Source organism: Pelodiscus sinensis, chromosome 4, assembly GCF_049634645.1.
Source record: "Pelodiscus sinensis isolate JC-2024 chromosome 4, ASM4963464v1, whole genome shotgun sequence".
Classification (NCBI taxonomy): domain Eukaryota; kingdom Metazoa; phylum Chordata; order Testudines; family Trionychidae; genus Pelodiscus; species Pelodiscus sinensis.
Window position 1 is genome coordinate 43144664 of NC_134714.1, and position 26141 is coordinate 43170804.

Consider the following 26141-nt stretch of genomic DNA (forward strand, 5'->3'; position numbering starts at 1 on the left):
AACTTAGTTCGAATTAGTTAATTCGAACTAAGCTAATTCGAACTAACGCGTCTAGAACTAAAAACTAGTTCGAATTAGCGTTTTGCTAATTCGAACTAGCAAGTCCACATTGAGTGGACTCTGAACAGGGCTTAAGGATGGCCGGAAGCAGTGCCGGCAGGGCATCAGAGGAGGACTTAGAGCGTGGAGATGCTGTCTCAGGCTAGCCGAGGGCTGTGCTTACAGGGTCCTGACCCCCACCCCGCACAGACAGTTCTAAGGGGTGCCCCGCTTGAAAACCAGTCCTGGCTTGGAGTGCCCGGACTACCCACACTGGGCACATCACACCACTCGGCCATCAGCCCGGCTGCACTTGCCGCAGGCTGCCATCTGGGGAGAGGGGGCAATCGGGGGGCTGCAGGAGAGCTTCCACCCCCAGAAGCCCGCAGAGCCAGCCCAGTCCTCCCCATCGGGGGCTCGTACCCCATTCCTCCCTCACCTCCTTCCACTTACCCTTCCCTAGCCCCCCTTCTTATTGATGTACAAAATAAAGATAACGTTTCTTCCAACATTGACTCTGTCTTTATTGAACAAAACTGGGGGAGACTGGGAAAAGGAGGTGGGAGAGGGGAAGAGAAAGGCTGGGAGAGGGGAGGGCAACTAACATGATCAGGGGTTGGGAACAGGTCCCAGATGAAGAGAGGCTACAGAGACTGGGACTGTTCAGCTTACAAAAGAGGAGACGGAGGGGGAGCAGGATAGAGGTCTCTAAAAGCAGGGGTTGGGTGGAGAGGGTGCATTCAGAAAAGTTCTTCATGAGTTCCCATAATAGAAGGACTAGAGGACACCAAAGGAAAGGAATGGGTAGCAGGCTTCAAACTAGTAAGAGAAAGTTGTTGTTCACAAAGCAAATAGTTAACCTGCGGAACTCCTTGCTGCAGGAGGCTGTGAAGGCTACAACTAGAACAGAGTTTAAAGGAAAGTGAGATCAAGTCATGGAGGTTGGGTCCATGGAGTAGTCTTAGCCAGGGGGTAGGAGTGGTGTCCCTGCCCAAAGTTTGTGGAAGGCTGGAGAGGGATGGCACGAGACAAATGGCTTGGTCACTGTCTTCGGTCCATCCCCTCCAGGGTCCCTAGGGTTGGCCGCTGTCGGCAGACAGGCTACTGGGCTAGATGGACCTTTGGTCTGACCCAGGATGGCCATTGTAAGCTCAGGGCTCAGGGTCGGGGGTCTCAGTGGACCCCCTTGATTTTCATGCACACCTGCTCCTGGGTGGCCAGGCTGGCAGCTCTCCTGCCCTAGACGGCCACTTTCCTGTGCCTAGTGCGGAGATCGTGGACGAGGCCCACGATGTCTGCACTAGCCCAGGAAGGTGCCCGCCTCTTGCGGTCCAGGGCAAGCTCCCGGGAGCCGCCAGCCTGGTCCCGGGAAGAGAGGGTGGGCTGGGGGACATCGGGTGGGTGGCTCTGTGCCGTGCCAGGTGCAGGGTCTGCTGGCTGGGTGCTGGCAGGCTTGCACCTGGCACGGGCACCGTAGCCAGACCGTGCCCCTTTAAGGGGTCCGGGGCCGGGAGGGGGGCATAGAGTTTCCTTGGTGTTGGCCAGAGTGGCCACCAGGGAAACCTGGGGAGGGCTAGCCTCCCACTAGTTCGAATTAAGGGGCTACACACCCCTTAATTCGAACTAGCTAGTTCGAACTAGGCTTAATCCTCGTAAAATGAGGTTTTCCTAGTTCGAACTAAGCACTCGGCTAGTTCGATTCAAATTCGAACTAGCGGAGCGCTAGTGTAGCGGCTATGAATGTTAGTTCGAACTAACGTCCGTTAGTTCGAACTAACATTGTAGTGTAGACATACCCTTAGATATTTGCTTAGTTTTACAACAGGCTACATAAAAAGAACCAGCAGAGTCAGTACAAACTAAAATTTCATATAATGACGTGTTTATACCACTATATACTATACATTGAAATGTCAGTACAATATTTATATTCCAATTGATTTAAAATATTATGGTAACATTATAAAGTAAACAATTTTTCATTAACAATGTACTGTGACATTTTTGTATTTTTATGTCTGATTTTTTAAGAAAGTTGTTTTTAAGTGAGGTGAAACTTAAGGCTATGTGAGACAAACCAAGTCTCCTGAAAGACAAACAGAAGCCTGAAAAGGCTGAGAGTTCCTGCTATAAAGCATGTAAGTCCAGATGAAGTCTTTAGATAACTTAGCTGCCAGCCTCTAACAAATCTCTCCTGAACATATGCATACAGCATTTTTTTTCAGAAGCCAAATGTGTGAATTTGTACATGGCCAGAAAAGAGTATTTGCCTGACCCTAAAGCAATCTTCCTGCTAAATTTCAAGTCCCTGCTCTAAACCATAGAGGAGCTAACACACCTCATTGAGACAGTTGTAATAAATGACTAAATATTTGCTGAAACTTTCCAGAAAATATCAGTCTGAGATAGACATCTGACATGGAAAATGTTAACCTGCACAGTAAAAGTTTGTCATAATTGTAAGTAGGGTCCTACCGAATTCACAGTTCTTTTGAACAATTTCACAATCATAGGATTTTAAAAATTGGGAATGTCATGAGTTCAGCTATTTAAATTTGAAATTTCATGGTGGTGTAATTGTATGAGTCCTAACCCAAAAAAGGAGTTGTGGGAGGACTGCAAGGTTATTGTAGGGCGGGATGTGTTGCAGTACTTCTGCACTGCTGCTGACAGTGGCACTTCCCTTAGAGCTGAGCAGCTGGAGAGCGGGAGCTGCTCTGAAGGCAGAGCCACTGCTACCGCAGTGCTGAAGGAAGGATGACATAGTATGGTATTGCCATCCTTATTTCTGCATTGCTGCCAGCAGCCATGCTCTTTGGCCATCTAGCTCTGAAGGCAACAGCACAGAAGTAAGGGGCATAGTATGGTATTGCTGCTGGTTGTGCTGCCCTCCGAGCTGGGTGTTCTGTATATCTTTTGGGTCACTGCATTGATCTGACTCACAGGAAGTTCACCATGTAGTTCTAGATATTAAACATGCACTTATTTCCTAGATTGGGTCAGATGGGGGGAAAGGTGGGCTTTTAAAATTTTCCCACAGGAAGTGATGTAGGCCCCATCAGTTAAGAAATATATGATAAAACTAGACAAGAAAATCTAGGGAATTGTAAGGGACATATGCATCATCCCCAAATAAGAAGGAAAGAGATGACTCTGACCTTAATGGGGATTTCACACCTGTAACACTATTTTAAAACATCCCAATGTTTGTGTTTTGCATATTCCAAATGTCTTTTTTAAAGAGCTCTGCCCTTGTTCTTCCCTTTAGAAATAGCACTTTTATATCCAACACTGCCTACCTCACTGTCTGCCATTTTTGGCATTTAGAAACCCTCTATATTGCCTATCACTAAAGAGTTATTGCTAACTCCCTGATGTGGAATATCCTGACATTGCTCTGGATTTCACATACCAATTCATTTAAATGGGAGTGTTGAATCCTTGAGTTGACATTGGGTCAATTTGTATACGTGTTTTAGTTGTGCACCTGAGCCCAGAAGTGATAATAGGAGCATTTTATAATTAAATGATGTACAAGAGATGTTGATAAATATCAAGGAATAAATGAAAGCTATAGTTTTTGTGAGCTGCAGAAAAACGTGTGGACATCTCTACTGCTGGCTCTGCCATAAGCGATTCAAACGCATTCAAGAACAATTCCCAACCTAGCTAACATCCTTGATGCTTCTCGTTTAAAACCAATGAAGTAAATAAGAGTAGGGATGTTAGATGTCATTTATTTTAGTAATTGTGTAGCTGAATCAATTTTTAGTGGTTACACATTTACTAAAATGATCTCCACGGGGTTGGGGCTGGCAACAGTGCACTCAGCTCCTGGCCCCACTCGCAGGGAGCTCTCTGCAATCCAGCACTGCTACTTCTGTACCAGAGGCAGCAGTGTGGGGTGGCAGGCAGAGCCAGTCTGCGAGGGGAGCATTTAAAAATTGGCTCCTCGTGCAGACTGGCTACCAGTTCCCACCTGCCGCCCCGCACTGCTGCCTGTAATACAGAGGCAGCAGCGCTAGGGGCTGGGCAGGGTGGCTCTGCAAAGCCAGTGCTCTGCTGCTTCTATGGAAGACAGCAAGTGGGGAGCAGACAGCTCTGCAGGCCTGGCTTCCCATGGGTATTGGCTCCTACCTCCCTTCCCCTGCACTGCTGCCTTAGATACAGAGGCAGCAGTGCTGGGGGGAGTAAGGCAGGTGGCTTCTGCCTGCCCCCCTCACTCTGCATGCTGCAGCAGAGGCAGCAGCATGGGGATGGGAGAGAGGCAACTCTATGGGATCTGGTGCTCATGGGGAGCTGGCTCCCAGTCCCCCTCCCGCCTGCCCTCTCTCCGCCGCTGCTGCCCCCGTGAGAGGCAGTGTTGGGAGGGGCAGGTGGCTCCACAGGAGCTGGCTCTCAACGGACACCAGCTCCCATCTTCCTCTCCTTTGCTGCCTCTGATACAGGGGCAGCAAGGGGTGTGTGTGTCCCATGTAATGGTTTGGATTAACTGATAAGCCCAGGGTTACTGGCTAAACATTTAAATGACTATTTGCTAACATCCCTAAATAAGAGTGGATCAACTAAGCAACTTCAGTATTTAAAGAAAACCTCTGTTTATCAGATGGATAAAGAGTTGATAGAGGAGGTAGCTGAGCCACTAGCTATCATTTCTGAAAAGTCATGGAAGTCAGGAGGGATACCAGAAGACAGGAAAAGGGCAAATATAGTGTCCCTCTATAGAAAGGGAACCAAGAACAATGAAAGAAACTACAGACCATTCAGTTTAACTTCTGTCAAGGAAAAAAATGGAATAAATAATTAAGGAATTCATCTGCAAACACCTGGAAGATAAGGAGATAGGTAGCAGCCAACATGGATTTGTAAAGAACAAATCATGTCAAATCAATCTGATAGCTTTCTTTGATAGGATATCAAGCCTTGTGGATAAGGGAGAAGTGGTGGACGTGGTAAATCTGGTAAACCTAGACTTTAGTAAGGCATTTGACTTGGTCTCACATGACCTTATCAATAAACTAGGAAAATGCAACCTAAATGGGGCTACTATTAGGTGGGTGCATAACTGGCTGGATAGTTATTAACGATTCACAATCATGCTGCAAGGGCATAACAAGTGATTTTCCACAGGGGGGTTGTTTTGGGACTAGTTCTGTTAAACATCTTCATCAATGATTTAGATGACACACAGAGTATGATTAAGTTTGCAGATATCATCAAGCTGGGAGGGGTTGCAAGCGCTTTGGAGGATAGGGTCATAATTCAAAATGATCTGGATAAACTGGAGAATGATCTGGATAAACTGGTCTGAGACAAAATAGGATGAAGTTTAATAAGGACAAATGCAAAGTACTCCACTTAGGAAGGAATAATCCATTTCACACATACAGAATGGGAAGCGACTGTCTAGGAAGGAATACTACAGAAAGGGATCTAGGGGTCATAGTGGATCACAAGCTACATATGAGACAACAGTGTGACACTGTTGCAAAAGAGGCAAACATGATTCTGGGATGCATTAACAGGAGCGGTGTGAGCAAGACATGAGAAGTCATTCTTCTGCTCTACTCTGAATCGATTAGATCTCAGTTGGAATAGTGTGCCCAGTTCTGGGCACCACATTTCAAGACAGAAGTGGAAAAATTGGAGAAGGTCCAGAGAAGAGCAACAAAAACGATTAACAGTCTAGAAAACGTGGGCTATGAGGGAAGACTGAAAGAACTGGGCTTTTTTAGCTTAGCAAAGAGAAGACAGAGGGGACATGATAGTTTTCAAGTATCTAAAGAGGATATTACAAGGAGGAGGGAGAAAAATTGTTCTCCTTGGCCTCTGATGATAGGACAAGTGGCAATGGGCTTTAATTGCAGCAAGGGAGGCTTAGGTTGGACATTGAGGCTATGTCTAGACTGCAGGCTTCTTTTGGAAGAGGTTTTTCTGGAAGAGATCTTCCAAAAAAAATTCTTCTGAAAGAGAGTGTCCACACTGCCAAAGCACATTGAAAAAGTGATCTGCTTTTTCGAAAGATAGTGTCCATTCAGTGTGGACACTCTCTTGCATTTAAGCTGTGATTACTATGGACGGAGTGGCCACCAGGACATCAGTGCTTTTTCCTCTTTCTTCTTCTTTCAAAAGAACTTCCTCTTCCCCATCCACACATGCCTTTTTCCAAAAGAGCTCTTTCGGAAAAAGGCTTCTTCCTCGTAGAATGAGGATTACCAATGTCGGAAAAACCTTCTGTTCTTTCGACATTCTTTCGAAAGAACGTGACTGCAGTGTGGAAGTAACTCAAGTTTCTTCACTCTTACACCCACACTGTGCCTCTGCTACTCATCCTATTTACAAGATATGCAGTTTGCAGACAAACAAGAACATCAAAAGCCTTATGAAACAATTCCATTTCAGAAAGATCAAATACGATTCAAAATATTTTTCTGGGTATTTTTAAAGAACTTAATGATTTTTGTGGTATTCAAAAGTGCTGAATTCATAGGCTAGCTGAAGTCCTATATTTTATACGTACAGCAGTTGATGCACAAGGGAGTTTCCAACATGGCTCCCTCACAGATAGCTTCAACCTTGACTTTTAGAGACCAACATCACATGTAAGAGAGGAGTTCAATATCCAGGTCCATTTGAGATTCGGGCTCCCTCCCTGCTGAAATTGCTGAAGACCAACCTAATCAGTGCTCACAGTGATGTTACCTTTGGTGAAATAAACAGATGTCCATTAAACACTGACATGATTCCACCAGCTCATTTCAAACATTGCTCCTGTTGATGTGGGTCACATTTAGCATGGTGATTCAGGTCAACAGCAACTTGAGGGCACTTGGATTTAACGTTTCAAATTACAAGCTGGGTGCATAACAAGAACAAGGAAATGAAGCAATGGCAAGCCAGAAACAACAAGGCCACTGCAAAACAAGAAGCAATAATATGAGCATGATAAAGTGGGGTGGCCCAGCAAACCCCTCCTCCTGGACTCAAGAAACTATGACTTGAATGCTGAAAGAATAGTCTCCCCTGCAGACTTCTTGTTTGATTAATACATTATTATTACTTGGACCTATATCAGAGAAAATGAATAGGTAAGGATTATACATGTCATTGAGGCCTGATTGCATGAGCTCATTTAGACATCTATGAACCGCCTCATTCTATTGCAGGCCGCAGTTTGCTTTACATCATATAAAACTCTTTATTTTTAATATTGCTTTTATTTCCAGTTTCTACAATCTGAACAAAGAGTGTCCGAGAGCTTGGCTCAGAGAGTGTACAGCATGTTTTTAAACCTAGGGACACAAACATGAGTCTTCTTTGTTTACAACATTAACAAACAAACAACAAAAATCCTAACGTTCTGCAGTCCAAGTCCTGTCAGTGGGGAAACTTTTTGACCACACACAACACTTGGAACATGTACATAATGGGTCCATAAAGGATTATTGGGTAAAACCATCTCTCTGGATAGGCTGCCTATGACAGGTGAACAGTCAAGATTCTTCTAGACGTTCTTGCTTTCAGCTTAATTTTTGGTGCAGTCAAAGGTGAGAAAACTGGAGTTCTTTGACTTCATCTTTGCCCTGGGTCAGCTCAGTGCAGATGGCCTCAGTTCAGGATATTAAAACAGAGTCCAGTACTAAGGACTAGAATACACCATTCCGGGCAACAAAGACAGCTGCTGGCACTACATGCCAGTGCCATTTCCGGGACCCATGATTTGGAAGCTGGCAGGAGGCACTGCTTCATCAGTGCAGGAATTTTATATTTATTTTAAAACATGCAAGATGCACTTTGGTGCATTTTAAAGCTGTCTGTTGGCCTCTCATTATTACAGATCATGCTACCAATAGAACAACTCTATACAGCCACATCATCTCCTCTAAGAAGCTGGGTGCAACGCTCTTTCATAGGAAGACACCTACCACCTGTCTCTTCCCCTTCCATATCAAACCAGGGGCTACCAGTGGGGCACTTCTATGGTGAGGCATCTTTCCTTATGTCAAATGATGGAAATGGAATCAATTCCGGATTAAAGGCAATACAGAATGCAAGGAAGTTATAAGTACAGGGTGACCCTTTCTAGTCCAGCACCCTCGGGACCAGACGGGTTCCTAACGAGACTTTTCTGGGCCACTGGAGGTCAATATTGTCTAGCAGCATTACCAATACTTCCAGTGCTTACTGGGTTGTTAGAGGACATTTAGAGGTAAATTAGAGCTAAACAGCATCACAGAACACAGAGTTAGGACTGGTGGCTATAAACAAACTTTATGGGACCGTAGGAAACTTGGCCACATCCATGAAAAGTGGACATCTGGCTAACTAAAATCATTCTGGACAATGGATATTTCCAAACCAGAGTGTCCTGGACTAGAGAGGTTCAACCTGTACTTTCATTAGCTGTTCTAAAAAGTCAATAGCAAGCCCACCAATTTCCTACTTACTTTGGTCTAGGGGAACATCCACAGCCTATGCAATTAATCTAGAGAGCTGAGATTCAGCTCTTAAAGTTGACTCAACATTGACAGATTCTGTAGAGAATCAGAAGGGATTCCTCTTCACTTCTGTGTAGCAGGAAGAGGGGAGCATCCTAACTATGAAGGAATTTAACTGGGAGATAGTGGGGTACCTCAAAATAGCACATCAATAACACATTGCCCCACTGTCTCCAGTCCTGTGAAGCTACATACAAAAGGACTAAGAGATGCAAGTTTATTTGCATAAACAAAATTCTTGCCTCTTGCATAATCTTACCAGTTGCTGATTCCATGCTTGCAGCCCTTTGGTAACATATTTTACTGTAGGGAACTGTAATGCTACCCACTGTTCATTGGATCTCTCTTCTCACACAACAGGGTGGAAAAATGGGAAGACAAAAGCAAACTTGTTTCATACATTGTTTTACCTCTAATCTGACTTTCACTGTTAAGCAGACCATAGAATTTCTTCCATTTACTCCATGTGGAACCCAGAAAGATAGATTTGACTACAACATACCTTCCAGAAAGACACACAGACTAGCTACAAAGACATCAAGAGATAGAAAATCCACTACTTCCTGGGTCGGTTGTTCCATTGGTTATTCATCACCATTAAAAATTTGTGCCTAATTTAAAACTGGAATTTGTCTGACTTGGGCTTCCAGCCATTTGTTCTTGCTGTGCTATATTAGAGAAAGATTGTTAGTACCTGGTCTTTTCTACCCCTGAAAAAGCTTCCATACCATAATGAAGTCACCTCTAATCCTCAGCGTTAAGCTAAACAGATTGAGCTCTTTAAGTCTCTTACTGTAAGGCCTTTGTTTTGTTTTACACATAGATGTTCTATGATACAAAGGCAACGTACCTCCCATACCAAACAGTAAAAGTAGGGCAAAAAAGGGAGAGAAAATTAAAGATACTAGAACAGAGACACTGGGGCAGGTGGTGTTCATGTTGTGTATTTGACAGTCTCCTAGTAACATATTTTGCCTGTACCTCAATAATGAATGTCAGGCCCTTTTCAGTTCATAGAATTCCTTGATAGTTTTGAAGCACCAGCCTTTTCCTTTTAAATACTGCAGAACTTCAGAGAACATCTCCAGTGTCAGGAATGAGGTTGTCTGTGAAATGTTCATAACTGAACAAAACATTGTTAGTTCTTTCAAAAGTTTACATTGACATAATACAGCTTTGAAATTTTACTATGCAGAAAAAATGCTGTTTTCCTTTTTTTAATAGTTTATGTTTAATATAGTACTGTACTGTATTTGTTTTCATGGGGGAAGGTTGGTCTCTGCTGCTGCTTGATTGATTGTGTACTTTCACTTTCTAATGTTCATAACTCTGAGGTTATACCATACCTATTGTTTCTCAGAGGTGGGGGAGGGGAGAAGACACCCAGGGACAAAAGATGAACCTAGTGGTTCCCAACCAAATCTCTATCTGCACTTGTGGCAACCTTCTTTTTCATCAGATACCCACTGTATACATGGGTCAGTGCTGTCTATGATGTCATGGCCTTCTGTGGCTGGGAGCATAGGAGACAACTGTCTCAGTGTCCTCTTTGTCAAAGTGGTGGTACTGTGCATCTTGGCATGTACTACAATCATTGAATTGCACTAATGGATCATTCAGTAATACCAGCCACAATGGCACTTTCGTTTCTTTTCCCCATATCTGTCCTCATACCTTCTTTACCCTTTATTAAACTATAAACACTCCAAGGCAGCTGTTCTTTTAGTCGGCATTTAGAACACCACCTAGCAAAACTGGGCCTTGATCCATCCTGAGGTCTCTGAAAACTGCAGTAAAACAGCTACTGTATATTTGACAGTTTGTCTGCAAGCAAGTCTGTCTGTATTTGTTCAAGAACTCCTCCTAAATGCTAAGAGCTAGGCCCTCCAAATTTGGTATGCAGCTTCTTATAACTTAAAGCATGGTCAGGGTTTGGTTATGGGATGTGCATGGAATGAAATTGTTTTCCATAACACAGAAAAGGAGGGGACTACTAGCAGGGACAGCTATATGTGTAGTGACCCTAGGGAGTAGCAAGGGGGCAGAAATGGGAACTAGGACAGCTATACCACCATTAGCACAGCAGGGGGCAGAGGTGGAGATACACTTCCTGTACAGCCCCCCCACCCAATGCTGCAGTCAGCCCCAGAAATCCCACCCCCCCACCAGTGCTTTTGTCAGTGAAATTTGTGTAGATCAGGGGTGTGTCCCCAACCAACAGAAGTTTTGGTGATAAAAGTACTCGAGGTTGAACCTCTCTAGTCTGGCACTCTCTGGTATGGCAACATGCGTGGCGCAGCATGATTTTAGTTAGCCAGATATCCATTTATGGGTGCGGCCTAGTTTCCTGCAGTCCTATATAGCATGCTTACAGCCACCAGTCCTGGCTCTCAGTGTTCTGTGCTGTTATTTAGTTCTAATTTACCCTTAAATGTCTTCTAAGAGCCCAATATGCAGTGGAAGTGTTTGTAATGCTGCCAGACAATACTGACCTCCCTTGGTCCAGCAAATTCTCTGGTTCGGCTCTGATTAGGTTCTGAGGTCTAGAGGTTGAACCTGTAGTGTAGACAAAGACTAAGCATAACACTTGGTTCTAGGCTCCCAAATTCCTCGAGCCATTACTGTGGTTCTGCTCCCTTCAGAGTCACACAGATTATGCTCTTAAGTTCCTGCTTCACTAAGGTCTGGTCTACAACTGAAAGGTTTAACAGTATAACTGTATCAGGTAGTGATGTAGATTTTTACTGAATAACTGTATTGATATAATCCTCAGTGTAGCTGCAGTTGGTATATAGTGATTTATACCAGTAGTTATTTCCCTTCTTGTAGAGATGGTAAAAGCACTGTATGCCAATAAAACTGAAGCCACACTGGGAGTTGTACTGTTATAATCCCAACAGAGATGAAGTAGTGCTGCTAAGGCTATGTCTACATTGAATGCCCTACCTGCCAGCATACCCCCATAGTGTAGATTCAGCCTTCCATGATGGAAAGGGTTTTTCTGTTCTCCCCAAGCTAAGTTGATGGAAGCATTTTTGTCGTCAACCTAGTTGTATCTACACGAGGGAATAGATTAGCAAAGCTATGGTATGGGGTGTGAATTGTCCCATACCCATAAGTATCACAACTATATCAATTTAAATTAGACATGCCGACTAGGCCTTATTCTCATGCTGGGACTCAGCTCCCTGAGGTGGGTGTCAGCTTCTGCTGCCCTAGAAGCAGGATCATGGCACTGCTTAAAGTTTCCTTGTTTTATTATTTCATTGACACTTGCTTCTAAAAAAATCTGTATTGCCTTCTTCCCCTTGCTGCCACAAGTAGCATTCCTCAGAGGGAGGCAAGGAGCCTGGACATACAAAAAAATAACTGACTGAGGGGAAGGAAAGAGAACACCTGCCCTAAAGAAAGAAATAAAACAAACTAGCTGAATCACAGCAACACTAAGAACCTTTATTTAAAACCTGAAGCAAGCTACTGATCTCTGAAAAGAATTTTACAAAAACAAATCACATAACACTCCAATTTCTGGAGTCATAGCACAGGGCATAACACTTCTCCAATTAAGCTTGTGGAATCCCCTACATATCAGCAACCCTGCCCTGAGCCTGGTTGACCTATAATTGGATTCCAGACTAGAAGCGGGGAAGGGAGAGCAGTCACAGGGACTCACATAGTTGAGTCCTCCAGCCCTCTTGAAAACATTCCATGGCAGGAGATGTAACCTACAAAGGTGGAAACTGCTATTACTTTAATCGTGCAATAAGTATGGCCAGACCTTTGGAGACAAAAGAAAATGAGTCAGTACCCTGACCTGAAAGACTTCAATCTAAGAGTTTGATCTATTGACACCAATAGGAAAATGTGAGAATAAATTATTTCCACCAGCCCTCTGAGAAAACAGTTGCAGCCTGGCCAATTGTGAGACTAGGCTGATGATTCTGTGATGGGGTGACCAAATTGATTGTCATATGAGACTCTAAGGACCAATCTTCAGAAGTTTGAGAGCTGAGACTCACCAGCAAAGGCCAGGGCTCAGCACTTCAGCCCCACTACTGGTGAAGCCCTGACATGTACACCCCGCAGGGCTGAAGCCCTGAGACCCTCTTTCCCCCATTGGGCAGAAGCTTGTATTGCACCACCCCGCTGCAAGGCAGAGGTACCTCACCTCCAGTCCAGTAGGTGGAGAATAGGGGAGGGACTCCGTGAGCTGCACTTTAACAGTAAAAGAGACCCATGTGGTTTCCAAGCCACAGTTTGTCCACTCCTGTTATGTGCAATCAACTCGTGGTGAATGGTTCCAGTGCCAAAGAGGGACAGGAATTATGTAGGACACAAGAGATTATAACTGGAGTACCAAGATGAATTGAAGACAAGGAAAATTTAAAATGACTATTAGAAAACTCTTAAAAAGAAGTATTAGGCCGATTAATAGATTTACAAACAAGGGAAGCTGTGATGGGTCTTTAAGAATATTTAAAACTAGATTGGACAAAGCATTAGAAAATGCTTTTGCAGGGAACAAGCCTGCATTAGTATTGAAAGACTGCTTGTTTTCATGCATGGCTTCTCAATGTGTGTGTTACAAACAGGTTTTGGGGATTGCAAATACTCTCCTAAGATTAGAAGGAAGATCAAAAAATGTTTTCTGTTGTAACATGAGGGTAAAGTATAGAAAAAAATTGAAAAACACTGTTTTAATTGAACATTTCCATCACTAATATTTATGATTTTGTATATTATCTCCATATATAAAGGTAAAATGATGTAAAATTAACATCATACAAACGGATTAAAAAATAGCTAATTTATAGATCTCAATTTTTAATTGTAAATGGAGACTCATAATCAAGTGGGTGTTTCTCCAACAGGGTCCCATTGTGATTGGTTCTTGGCTCTATGCTATATTTCACATTTTTATCGAAGCTCTAGAAGAAAAAGTAGTTACTGAAAGATTTCAGATTACACTCATTGAGGGAGTGATAAATAATTAAGATGACAAAGCAATCTGGATCATTTGATAAGCAGTGTACAAGCAAACAATGTGTGTTTTAATATGGCTTAAATGGAAACAGATCTAGGAACAAAAATGCAGGCCATACTTATATTATATGAGACTATATCTTGGGAATGAGTGACTGAAAAAAGATTTGGGAGTCACGGTGGATAATCAGCAGAACATGAGCTCCAATTATGATGCCCTAGCTAAAAAAAGCTAAATATGATCCTGGGGATGCATTAACCAGAAACAAGTAACAGAGAAAGTACCTCTGTATTTGGCATTGATATGACTTTTGCAGGAATACTGTGTCCAATGCTGGTGACCACAATTCAGGAGGGATACTGATAAATGGGCAAGAGCTTAAGAGAGCCATGAGAATGATCAGAGCATTAGAAAACATGCCTTATAGTCTCAAAGGGATAGCCATGTTAGTCTGTATCTTCAATGCATCTGAAAGTGGGGTTTACCCATGAAAGCGTATGCCCTAGTACATCTGTTAGTCTTTAAAGTGCCATAAGACTTGTTGTTAATTATGCCTTATAGTGAAATTCTCAAGTTCAATATAGTTACCTTAATGAACAGAAGGCTGAGGGGTGATATTACAGTTTAAATATCTACAAGGGGAACAAATACTTAATGGGATCCTTCCATTTTGCAGAGAAAGGTATAACATGATCCAATGGATAGAAAAATTCAAACTAGGAATAACATGTAAATGGTTAACAGTCAGTAATTAGTCACTGGAGCAATTTCCCAAGGATGATACTGAAATCTCCATCACTTGAATTAAATCGTGTCATATTGGATAAAGAACTGCTCTAGGGATTATTTTGGGGAAGTTTATGAGCTGTGTTATACAGGAGTAAGACAGTGGTCTTTTCTGGTCTTGGAATCTATGAACTGCCAAGATGCTTTGTCTCCACTTTAACACTGGAAGTAAAAACGAAGAAGTCAAGTTTCAGAGTATATTTTGTTAGGATAGGTGGCCTGTCTAAATTTTTCTACTGGCACCCATCACTGGAGTATCTGAGCTTCTTCCAAGAGACAACCAAGTACCACAACAGACCAAAGGTCTAATGGTCTTTCAAGAGGAAAACCAAGGACATGATTTAGACTTGTGCTTTAAAATGATGAGTACAATTGTTCATGGAAAGAAAGAGTTATGTAATCTTTATTTAAATCCAATTTTTCAATTTTTAAAAAAATACATTACTAAATTTCTGTTTGTTTCCGGCCCGCGGTGCAGGTTTGGGTTTACTCGGGACTCAACCATGGCTCACGGGTGGGATCCTTTGAATACGGCCTCCACTGGGAACACACTCCATAATGACGAGTCAATATAATGGTCTTCTGTTGCTATGCATTTTAGTAGTTAAATTCCTGGACCGTCATTGCTCATTAAAAGTGCTGTCATGTGGGTAGAAATTGGGTAAATATTGCATTTTATTAATATCAGAGGAACCGACTTAAATGGGGCCTATGTGTTGTGTAGTCTTGCCTTAATCTTTGTATTCATGCCCATCAATGTGAAAAGCTATTGGCATATATATTTGCAACCACACTTAAATTGTGACCCTCGGCATGTGCTGAGAATATCATTGTGGCCCCCAGGGTTTCCAAAGTTGAGTTGCCTCGACCTATACTCAGCTCCCCAATCCTCATGGCTTCTCACTCTTCAATACATGCCCTGTCAGTGCTTGCCCTTGCATTAAACAAGCAGTATCTAACATCTCCTTTCATCGCTCCACTAAAACAGCCTTTATAACCAAGAAAAAATTAGCAGTTGGATGGATCTTATCTCCTGCTTTCCCTACAAGGAGTGAAATAATAAAAAAGCCAGGTTGTTCCCTAATTATTACTTCCCAGTGTGCATCATCGTCTCTGTAGGTATAGATCTGAGGCTTTTTATAATAGGGTCTGTCTGTATTAATTGGGAAGCACCATAGAGTTGGTTCTGTACAAAGCACTAAATGAAAATGAAGCGACACCTGAACATCTTTCCCCTCACAACGCTTGTAATTGTTCACAGATAATTCAAACTACTGTTTAACCTCTGTTCCCCTCTACCAGGGTAACAAGCGCTCCCTCTAAGGAATTTCAATATGTATAAGGAAGACGCATTACATTTTTCAGAGGCATTTACATGGTCCACAAGTCCAATTTGGGTCTCTCCTCAATAAGAAATAGGTATTAGTGGATAAGACATGCACAACATGTCTAATGTAATTATTCATCGGGCATGGTTTAGATTGTCCTAAAGTATTTTGTTTGATTTTGTAACTTATTTTCGTGTTATGTTATGGGTCTTCATGGCTGACCATTTAATTTTAAAATTTTAGTGCCAAGAAAATTTAAAAACAATTAAAACATTGTCTGATGGGCTCATACTCAAATCTATCCTGCACTGATTTGATTTATAGTGTTGAAAATGTATTTTCGCTCTTAATGGATGGTCCTGCCTGGAACTCCACCTACTCAGCCAACCAGAAGGTTTTGTAATGACAAGGGCTACCTGTTTCAAAACACTCCAGAACTCACAAGGCAACAGGGTTGTCAAGCAAGCACTCCTTTTGTACACACTATCCAATCACATCATCTAAATATGCAAACCAAAGGAAAGCTGTAGAGAGGTCTGTCAAGAGATAGAGAAACAAGCAGAGTACAGCCAAGGACACTGGAAAAGAGAAAGCAGGAAAAACCCTCTCTCATCAATACTACAAAGTGAAGGACAATCAGGAAGAAAAGGAAAGAGTTGTGGGAAGAAAAGAAACCCTCACCTATATATGCAGAGCATGTGTCATCAAGGAATGCAAGGAAAGGTGGAGAAGGCAAACTCTTCCTATATAAAGAGAGAGAGAGAGAAATATTTGGGATATATATATATATCCCAGAGAAGAGTACAAATGGAAATCCAGGGACAGCCCTCCCACGTATACCACAAAGCAGAGTGCAATCAGGGATAGAGGAGATCCCTAGAGATAGAGGGGAACCCACTTACTGTTGAGGAATAAAAGGAGAACACAAGACAGGGAAGTAGTCCAATCCATACAGAGTGCTTTGCATTCAGATAATACGCTCCATGAGGGACATGGACTTCAAACGTCCAGGGGATTACTAACAGTACCTCTGAAGCTGGATGCCCAATATTTCCTCTCTATAATCTCCCCAATGAAGACTTCTCAGAGGATATTTTAGGGCAACTTGATCCAAGCTTCCGCTCATAACTCCAGTTTGCTCATCTTTGTCTGATTAACTAGACAAATGGAGAGGACGGGGAATAAGGAAAGAATACTGCAATTCACAGGGCAAGACTAAAGACACTCTGAACAAGGAAGGACAAAAAGCGCTGGAGGACCATGCTGATAGCAAGATACTGGCAATTCCTGAAAGGACAAGCACCACATCAGCTTCATTAGAAGCAGTATCTTGACTCCCAAGTTCCTTAGTGAGAGGCCTGTAGGCATTTTGCTAATACAGAATTCAAGTCCCACATTTCAAACCTTGTTTGCACTCCGTTCCCCTCCTCCTCTTGAACAGGGATCCTAGCTAATCTTTGTCTCTATCCTTATGTTTGCCAAAGACAGATTGTTGCCTATGCACAGCTGCAATGGGGCTTTCTGCTGCTATATTCATAGAATCATAGGGTTGGAAGAGACTTCAGGAGGTCATCGAGTCCAACCTCCTGCCCAAAGCAGGACCAACCCCAACTAAATCATCTCAGTCAGGGCTTCATCAAGCTGGGATTTAAAAACCTCTAGGGATGGAGATTCCCTAGTCCCTTGAAACGAACAATATGTCCAAGTTGTGACCAGCTTCATAACAACGAACATCTGCAAACCCACGAAGTTCTGTACACATCCCAGCCACCGGGAGAAGATGAGTGTGTAGTAAGTACTCACAGCAACAGCAGGAATGTTTAAAAAAGCTGCAGCCCCAACATCACCAGTTACTTTTCACACAGATTCACAAACATGATCTGGGGATGTGTGGGGCACACAGCTCAGCCTAGATGACAGTGAGCATCACGCACCAACACTGATGAGATGGTTATTGCCAAATTAGACATTTGGTGCTGATGCACTTTGAAGTCCAACATGTCATAAACCCAACCAGCTTCAAGTCAAAACACCTTCTAGCTGTAGCCAGAGCCCTTCTCTTGTGGTGTTTTAAAGAAGTTAGCTGGGTCAGAAGCAGTGGATTTATCTGCTGCCTGGGTTCTGCCCATCCAGTCAGAGCTCTGGGACTTCTGGGACCGTGTTGCTGGCAGGGATGAGTCCGCTGCATCCATGTGGACAGGTAAAGCTGCTGGAACACAAAACAGTAGGAGGAAAAGGAGGACAGAGACAGAGGAGCAGAAGACAGGAGAAAAGAGTTAAAACTGGTAACCTCATAGCAACCACTAATAAGAGTTCTGTATGTTATTCTAGTGGTTCCCAGGCAATGTCGTCACAACCCCAATATCTGTTTATGACCCTCAAATTGAGAGATCCTGACCCAGAGCATCTATTCTGCAGGTCTTTTTTTTAAATTCAAGTTTGAATCCTATGATGAAAAAGGATAACTTAATCAGCACCAGAGAAGTTGAAAATAAGCTTTATGCACAACAGAATAACTCATTCTGGGCAAGCTTTATCATGAGACAAAGGATGGAGTTATCATGTGAGCTGCAGGAGGAGAGACCTACAAAGAAATGCAGTGATGTTTTGGTGTTCATAGAGAGAATGGTACAGATAAAGTAAATGCATTGTAAACTTCTCCATGGACTCAGCAGACAATGTATCACAACAATCTACATCAGTGGTTCTCAAACTTTTTGGCCCATGGCCCACCTGGCTCAATACAAACCTTTCCATGGATCACCAACTGCCAATGGAAACTCGCTGTTAATTACATAATTACACCTGAGCCGTTTTGCTAGTGCTGCAGCGAGGGAGATATGTTTAATTTAACCAGTAAGAAAGGAAATATTAAATTAAAGAGATTAAGCCCTTTAACTTTCTCATGTTAGTTTATCAAACTTCATTTTAAATAAGGTAAAAAATTAATTTATGTCCAAACAAAAGGTTTCAATGTTTTCTCTGTTTACGGCAGGGTTGGGGAATCTTTTTTGGCCACTGACCCACAGAAAAATCAGTCAGAGATCGCACAAGTGAGAAGGAGGGGGAAAAAAAACAACCCACCACACCACACAACAAACCACCCTCCTAATACCCCCAATCCTCACTGATGTGCGGCCCAACTGACACTCATCTTACTCCGCTGGAGCTCCAGCCCCATATGGCAAAGGGGAAGGACAGAGAAGACTCAGGTTCAGGGTTCCCATGGGCTGGATTTACTCTTCTGGGGCTCTGAGGTTAGTGGCTCTGGGGTGGGGAAAAAAAGGGGTATTTAGTGTGCGGGACAGGGCAGCCAGGGATTGGCATAAGGATGGGGGTGCAGGATTTCGGCAGGAGGTGGGGGGCAGGAGGGGATGAGGGTGCAATGTCTGGGTGGGAAGTAGGGTGCAAGAGCAAACGGAGTAGGGTGTCTGGCCACGGGGAAAGAGGCAAGAGCAAGGGAAGGTGCAATGTATAGCAGGAGAGAGAGTGCAGGAGTAAGGGTGGGTTCAGGAGCATGGTGGGGGTAGGGTGTCTGGCTAGGAGGGAGGGTGCAAGAGCAAGCTGAGGGTGGGGGAATCTTGGCAGGGGGTGTGAGTGGGGAGGATTGGGGTGCAGGGTCTGGGAATGGGCGGGGGGCACTTACATGGCTTCGCATCCCTGTTGTGGCCTCCTGCTGCTCTCACTGGCTGCAACTTCAGCCAATGGGAGCAGTGGGGAAAGCCTCCAGACAGCGTGTCACTGTGCTGCCGTTCCCCCAGTGGCTGGGGGTGGACGGGTGAGAAGAATGGCAGCACGTGGAGATGATTGTTCTGTCTCGCTCTGCCAAATAGGTCTGGCAGGGAAGGTCGGGGCTTTCATTCATAGATTAGATATCTCTCTCACACACCCCCACCCACTCACCCCGCACTCTCCGAGTGGGAAGCCAGAGCTGCTGTTTCAGTTTTGCGGCGGCCACGAGGCTGGAGCTAGTAATGTAATAGTGTAGTCCAGTGGTCCCCAACCATTTGGGGTTGCTGGGCACCAGGGGGCGTGGCCGTTCGCCCGCCGGGCGCCCGGGAGGGGGGCGGGGGGCGGGGCCCGGGGCCCCCCCCCATAGCTGCATTCCGGGGCCGGCGCTCTCCCCTCAAGCGCCGCGCGCCCGGGGCCGGCGCTCTCTCCCCAAGCGCCGCGCGCCCGGGGCCGGCGCTCTCTCCCCAAGCGCCGCGCGCCCGGGGCCGGCGCTCTCTCCCCAAGCGCCGCGCGCCCGGGGCCGGCGCTCTCTCCCCAAGCGCCGCGCGCCCGGGGCCGGCGCTCTCTCCCCAAGCGCCGCGCCCCCGGCGCTCTCTCCCCAAGCGCCGCGCGCCCGGGGCCGGCGCTCTCTCCCCAAGCGCCGCGCGCCCGGGGCCGGCGCTCTCTCCCCAGCGCCGCGCGCCCGGGGCCGGCGCTCTCTCCCCAGCGCCGCGCGCCCGGGGCCGGCGCTCTCTCCCCAGCGCCGCGCGCCCGGGGCCGGCGCTCTCTCCCCTCCCCCTCCTCTCCCAAGCGCCGCGCGCCCGGGGCCGGCTCCGGCACCATGCATGCGCCACGTGCCCGGGGCCAGGCCAGCCCTGAGCACTTGGCGGGCGCAGAGAAATTCCCCCGCGGGCACCGCATTGGGGACCATGGGTGTAGTCAATTAACCAATAAACAAAAGCTTATAGGTTAATGCTATAGACTACAAGCATTCCCCCCTTTGCCAGTAAATTTTTTAGCAGGATGGTCAGCAGCCCGGCTCAGTTCTGGCTTGTGTGAGATCTGGGAGTTCAGCCCTGTCCCACCCCCTCAGACAGGGGATCCTGCCACCCCATGCTGTGCAGCAGTGTGTGGTGACAGGAAGTCAGTATGCGAGGAGAGCTGGTTTTTAAACTGGCTCCTCTCATGGACCAGCTCCCGCCTGGCACCCCACGCCGCTGCCTCTGATACACCAGGGGGCGCCTTGACAGTGGTGATGAAGTGTACCGGCTGCCAGCCTCACCCCCAGGGACTACAGAACGGTCGACTAACCGATAAAAATTCATGAGGTTAATTGACTATTGAATTAACTGATGTTTAACAGCCCTAGATGGAGAGTGGGCTCTCTGCTGTCAGGGGAAGAAGGGGGCTGAGCACGAGCCATGGACCACCTGTAAGGTGGCCACAGACCATTAGTGGTCTGCGGACTGCAGTTTGAGACCCACTGAGCTACGCAGATGTGGCAAGACACAACAGACTTGAACCCATCTGCAATCTCCTAAACCAAATATTTCTGCAAGTAAGACCAGATTGGAACAGGTCAAAGTTTCCATACCTAAGCTCAACAATTACCTAATGTCTGGACTGGATTGTAGCTAGTAATTTAGAGGTAAAATGCTACATATACCATTTCCAACCTCCATCTCCTTAGTCAATCAGTCCCCATTAACAGAACTTGACAGCATGAATAATTATTTACAGGAATAAGCTAAATGACCCATGATTTCATTTGTTAGTATCTAAGGGCAGTTACAGTTTTTGCTTCTGTGTTTTATACAACACAAAGTACACAGCCAACATGTAAATAAATATTCTCACAACAGAAGAGGATTGTTCACATTTCTTTTTCATTTAGCCAAGCTACAGAAGACTAATCTGGGACATCCAGTCTGATACACTGCATGCATCTCCTCACTCACCTGCTTCTAGTTAGAATTTGTGGTTTATACCATGATAGAATTCTAGCTGGAAAGCCCTGGCTTTTAGTTTCAGCCTTTCTGGGCAAGAAAGTAAAAAGAACTGCCCAACATATTTCTAAGACAAAAGTCACTTCCTGGGGCAATGAAGTCTCCTGTCTGAATTCCTTCCTGTTAGTTCTCAAGAGTTCTGGGGAAAATACCCAATCTCTTTCTCCAGTGACAACTAGTTTAACAGCAGTCACTAATCCAGTTGGCCTGTGGCAGCAGTGCTATTACTGGAAATGTTTTGCTCTGACAATGTGATATAGATTTGGAAGCTCCCCTTAGCTTATTGCGTACATCTAGCCATGCCTTTGAATATAGGTCTTTCTGACAGAACAAGCGTTACCAGACTCTATTTATTAGGGAGCAAGGGCATGTGGAGAGAAGGGGTAATTAACTTAGCTAGCCTGTTAGGTTACCAAATAAATGGTCTCTCCTTTCATTCCTGACACTGGATTAGAGTGACTATGTGCATTTCACATGGCCTTTAACAACATCTGCTGAATTCAGTCAAATTCAACTTAAAACTTTGTGTGGGTAGGGGAGGGTGCGACTGGAGAAGATTTGTAGCTGCATGTTTAAGAAAGAAGCTAAATTCATCACAATGACAGCACAGAGTGTTGGCAGAGATTTGAGCTATTTATTCTTTTAGGAAAATCCTATAAAGAATGACACGAGGAAGCCTCTATCTGCAGTCTTGTTCATCACGCTGGTGAGGAGTCTGATAACAGATGTATGCAGAAGCGTGATTTAGTGCCAGGAGCTGGCCCCTGATGTGTATTAATACAGCTGCAAAGCGGAACAATCCCCTCTTCATCACTCATCTCTATAAAAGAGGTGGAATCCAAGATAGCCCGATGTTAGGCAGAGCAAGCCCATTTGTTCTGCTGACTGATGGAGCCAGCTCAGGCTGTGTCCTTCACCTCCACGGGGCACTCAGGTTGCAAAAAAAGAACTCAATGAAGCAGGACCTGGTCAACAAGTGAGACAAGAGCAGTGGGACTCAGCCAAGGAGCTATTTAAAGGAGAAATCTGGCACTACGTACATGTGCCTGATCCCTTCCCTCATTTAGGACCTGAATTCTAACTCACCCCAGAACATTATCTTTCATTGCAGGAATAGGATTTCTCAAAGTGAACTCTGCAATTGAGAAAAACTGATGTTGTCAAGATAACCCAAGGATGGGAAAACCCTGGTTAATTTGACATTTTAATAACAAACAAAAGTACACAAGAGAGTCTGCAATTGTCTCTGTCATCTTATAAACACAAGGCTGGGTAAAGTTGTTTAAAGGTGTTGGAATTTATCTTGACAAAAGCAACCACAGAAATGGAAGATCAGTCTATAGAAACAGAGCGGTAATAAATGACAAAAGTCACATTTTGAACAGGAAGAACCCTGGAAATCAGCAAAAGGATAAAGTATTATGATAGGACAAGAATTCCCATCAAGAACTCTATATACCTGAAGAATTATCAGAATTAGCTATTAGATACATTTCTACAACACTTTCCATGCTATGAATCTGATTATCCTGGTATAATATGCAAGGCCACAAATAGACCTGCTAAAATCTAATACCACCAGCAAACAGACTTTTGCCAGGAAGAAGCAAACTTGACACACTTCAGTTGTTTACCAGGGACACACTTTTTGTCCCTTTGAAACCAATATAGAAATCCCTCTGGATGCATATTGAAAAGACATATAATCTGAACATACTGACTGCATGATTTCCTTCTAGCTCCACTATTCTTAATTTCCCACAAGCTCCCAGAAAAGGTACCAACAAGATTCTACCCATCCATTGGCAGTTCCTCTGGTCTTCCCCACTGTTTACTGGATGTGATCATTTTTTTTTTCTTGGCCACCCACTTTCTTGCTGCTGGTTCCTGACATCAAATTTTGTCTCAAGCTCTCAGGAGGAACACGGGTCACACAGCAATCGCAATGTTGGGATTTAAAAATTTCCAAGAGTAAACTCACTCTAGGCAGGTATCTCCCTGCCTCCTAAAAGCCTCTCTAATCCTTAGACTTATTTCACACCTGAGTCACTTTCAAAACCCTAAAAAAAAAAAAAAAAAAAAACCAGCCACTTCTGAGGTATCATCCACTTAGGGGGGAAAAAACCCAGAATTCTAGATGTTACATTCCTGGAGCAAGAAGGGGAAAGGGGCCATTATCCCTAGGAGGTGGTAAATGGCTCCAGGCGGAGCCAGCATTACCAGTGTGGATACTGAAAGATGAGCCATCAACCATAGTGAGAACTAGGCTCTTGCAGCAAAGGGTCCGGAGACCTCCTTGATAGAAGGAACCAAAACATTGTGAAAGAGATTTGGGAAGTACAGGAGCTTGCCTCCTCATTGCTATGGGGTTACATAACTTAATTGTAGAACTGTGGAAATAATGGCTTGTGCAGCAGCAGTACAGAACATTGACTTTGCAGTGTCAATGATACTAACTCGCCATGGGTGCACCTTCATATATTTATTCATTAGGCCACCCTTTTAGTTGCTGTGAAAGCCATTTACAGCCACAGTTCACTATCACCTTTGTAATGGTGTTTCGTTTAACTTTAATTCACAATATTCCTGCAAGTATTGTGCTATTTTCAGAATGTCTTCCCCCACTCTCCAGTTTAGGAAATCCTGCACACCAAGATTTTGAAATAACTAGTGATTTTTGGGTGCCAACTTAAAATACCTTAAAAAGGCATGGTTTTCAGCAGGTGAATGCTTCAGACTTCCTGAAAAAGATCAAGGTCCTTTTAGGCATCAAAGAAGTTGGGGATCCAAAAAACGAAGCACCCAATATCACTAACCACTTTTGAAAGTCTTGGTCCCAGTGTTTTGTCTATGCTGGAATGTCCTCCCATGACAAATAATGCTGCACAGGCAGGAGTGCTAGGGTTAAATCAAATTACCTGAAGCAGGGCTGGAAAGAGAGGCTGCAGCTGCTGTTGGCTTTCGTTTCCTCTTGATATCCCTTGAGCATGGCGGTCCCAGGTGTACGTTTGTCTGTCTGTAAGGGATGAGGAAATTGAAATATTAAAAAGATTGTCCGAACATCACCTTCTTGGGAAGAGACACTGATCACTAAACTTTCAACACCTCCTGGCCAGCTTCCCTAATCTGCTTGCTGCCTGGTTAATGGGACAACCTCCAGAAAAAGTAGCAACTCATTCATATCCCCTACTGCAACCACAGCCTATGACCAAAACTTTGTTTTGTCCTAAAGCTCAGACACTAGATCCCAGACCTGAGCTGAAGCAAGCAGATTGATATTCCCAAAAATATAGGCTCTTTAAAGCTCCGAAATAGCTAATAAAATCAGTACACGGGCAGGGATGGGAGCGATTAGGTACTTAGTGGATGCAATATCAGTATTTCTATGGGGCCCTATCACCTTCTAGAGATTGTAAACTTTCATTAAAAAGCAAGGCAAGTTTTCTTGCCTCTATGGTTGTGAAAATAGCTCTGCACTCATATCGCATTTGGAACGTTATCATAGGATGTGCCTAGACTACAAAATTTTTACCTGTTTTCTGGCACAAATATATTACTGCTTATGTAAATCAGGCTCCTGTGTTTTCAAAACTGTTATGCAATTGTGCTGAAAACATCAGAGCTTGGTATATGCTAGTACATACAACATTTTGTAATACAGCCTTACTGAGCTAATGAATAGACTGAAACACTTTAAAAGCCCGAACTTCCCACATGAGCTTTTGTTAACTCTGAAGTCTAATGATAATGTTTTCTTATACATCAATTTAACTATCATTTTAGAAAAATACTATCTTTATTACGGATCATAGTGGAACTGGAATTGTGGATGAAGCCTGAACAGAGTACTGTCATCTAATCCTCCCATGGACACTGACCTCCGCTCATAAGAAATATCATGAAGTTTAATACAGAAAATATATTCTGTTTAACATAGAATGTTTAATAATCCACAATGAACAGAGAAGAATAACTTAGTAAAATTGAGTTCAAGTTCCCCCTTTGCCACAGGATTCCTATCTTACTTTGGGCTTGTCGATACTGCCCCTGGGTTGAGACTACAGAGGTGTAAATAGCAGTGCACAGCAAAGTGCTGCACTGTTATTGCCCCAATTGAGTGCTGCGAATGTAAACTTAAACTAAAACGTTCCTCGTTGGCATTAATATAGAACAGGGTTTCTCAGCCTGTTGCTTGACACCCAAAATTGTGACACCAGAACGTTTCGAAGGGTCACATAGCAGCTCCCGTGCCTGCTGTTCCACAGCACTGGCTGGGCTCACAGCACCACGCAGGTTTGGCACAGCCATCATGGGACAGGAATCTGGCTAGGCCAAATCTGAGTATGTGGCACTGCAACCTCATCATGAGCCCGGTCACAACTCCACTCCCGCAAATTTGGTCCAGTTAGGGAGGCAGTGCCTGAGCAGGCCTGCAATCCCAGAGGTAGCAATGCCCAGAACAGAGAGCCAAGCCCAGCCAGCTCTACTGTACAGGAGCTGCTGTGGGAGTGAACGCAGGGCAGGACCCCAGAAGGACCTGACAAAAGCTACCCCAGGGCCTCCACTTCCTGACTATTTACTGGGTTGCAACAGGCCATAAACATTTACAAATGAGTCCTGAGCCCAAAAAGGTTGAGTGCCACAGATGTAGAGGACCATGTTAATGTTAACTAGCAATTTTTTAGTTTGCAGCCACAGAGGGGCACATGGAGGAGTTGCAACACAGCACTCCTGGGCAGTGAACAAAGCTTCCCCTTGCTTCTTGCCTCTTTCATTCAAGCTTCTTGCC

At 44.4% G+C, this 26141-nt stretch overlaps 1 protein-coding gene across 16 annotated transcripts in view; it reads right to left on the bottom strand.

Moving 5' to 3' along the window:
- The window catches only part of GPATCH2L (G-patch domain containing 2 like), a 196788-nt gene that overhangs the window by 87773 nt on the left and 82874 nt on the right, over nucleotides 1-26141 (bottom strand). For 3 of the 16 annotated variants that reach the window (XM_075926820.1, XM_075926825.1, XM_075926826.1), the window contains one exon: nucleotides 24271-24368. In XM_075926820.1, the coding sequence (XP_075782935.1) occupies nucleotides 24271-24368 (98 nt within the window). Of the gene's footprint in view, nucleotides 1-14694; nucleotides 17845-22125; nucleotides 22318-24268; nucleotides 24369-26141 lie in introns of those variants that run through there. The other 13 variants (XM_075926822.1, XM_075926823.1, XM_075926828.1 and 10 more) reach the window with 9 other exon arrangements.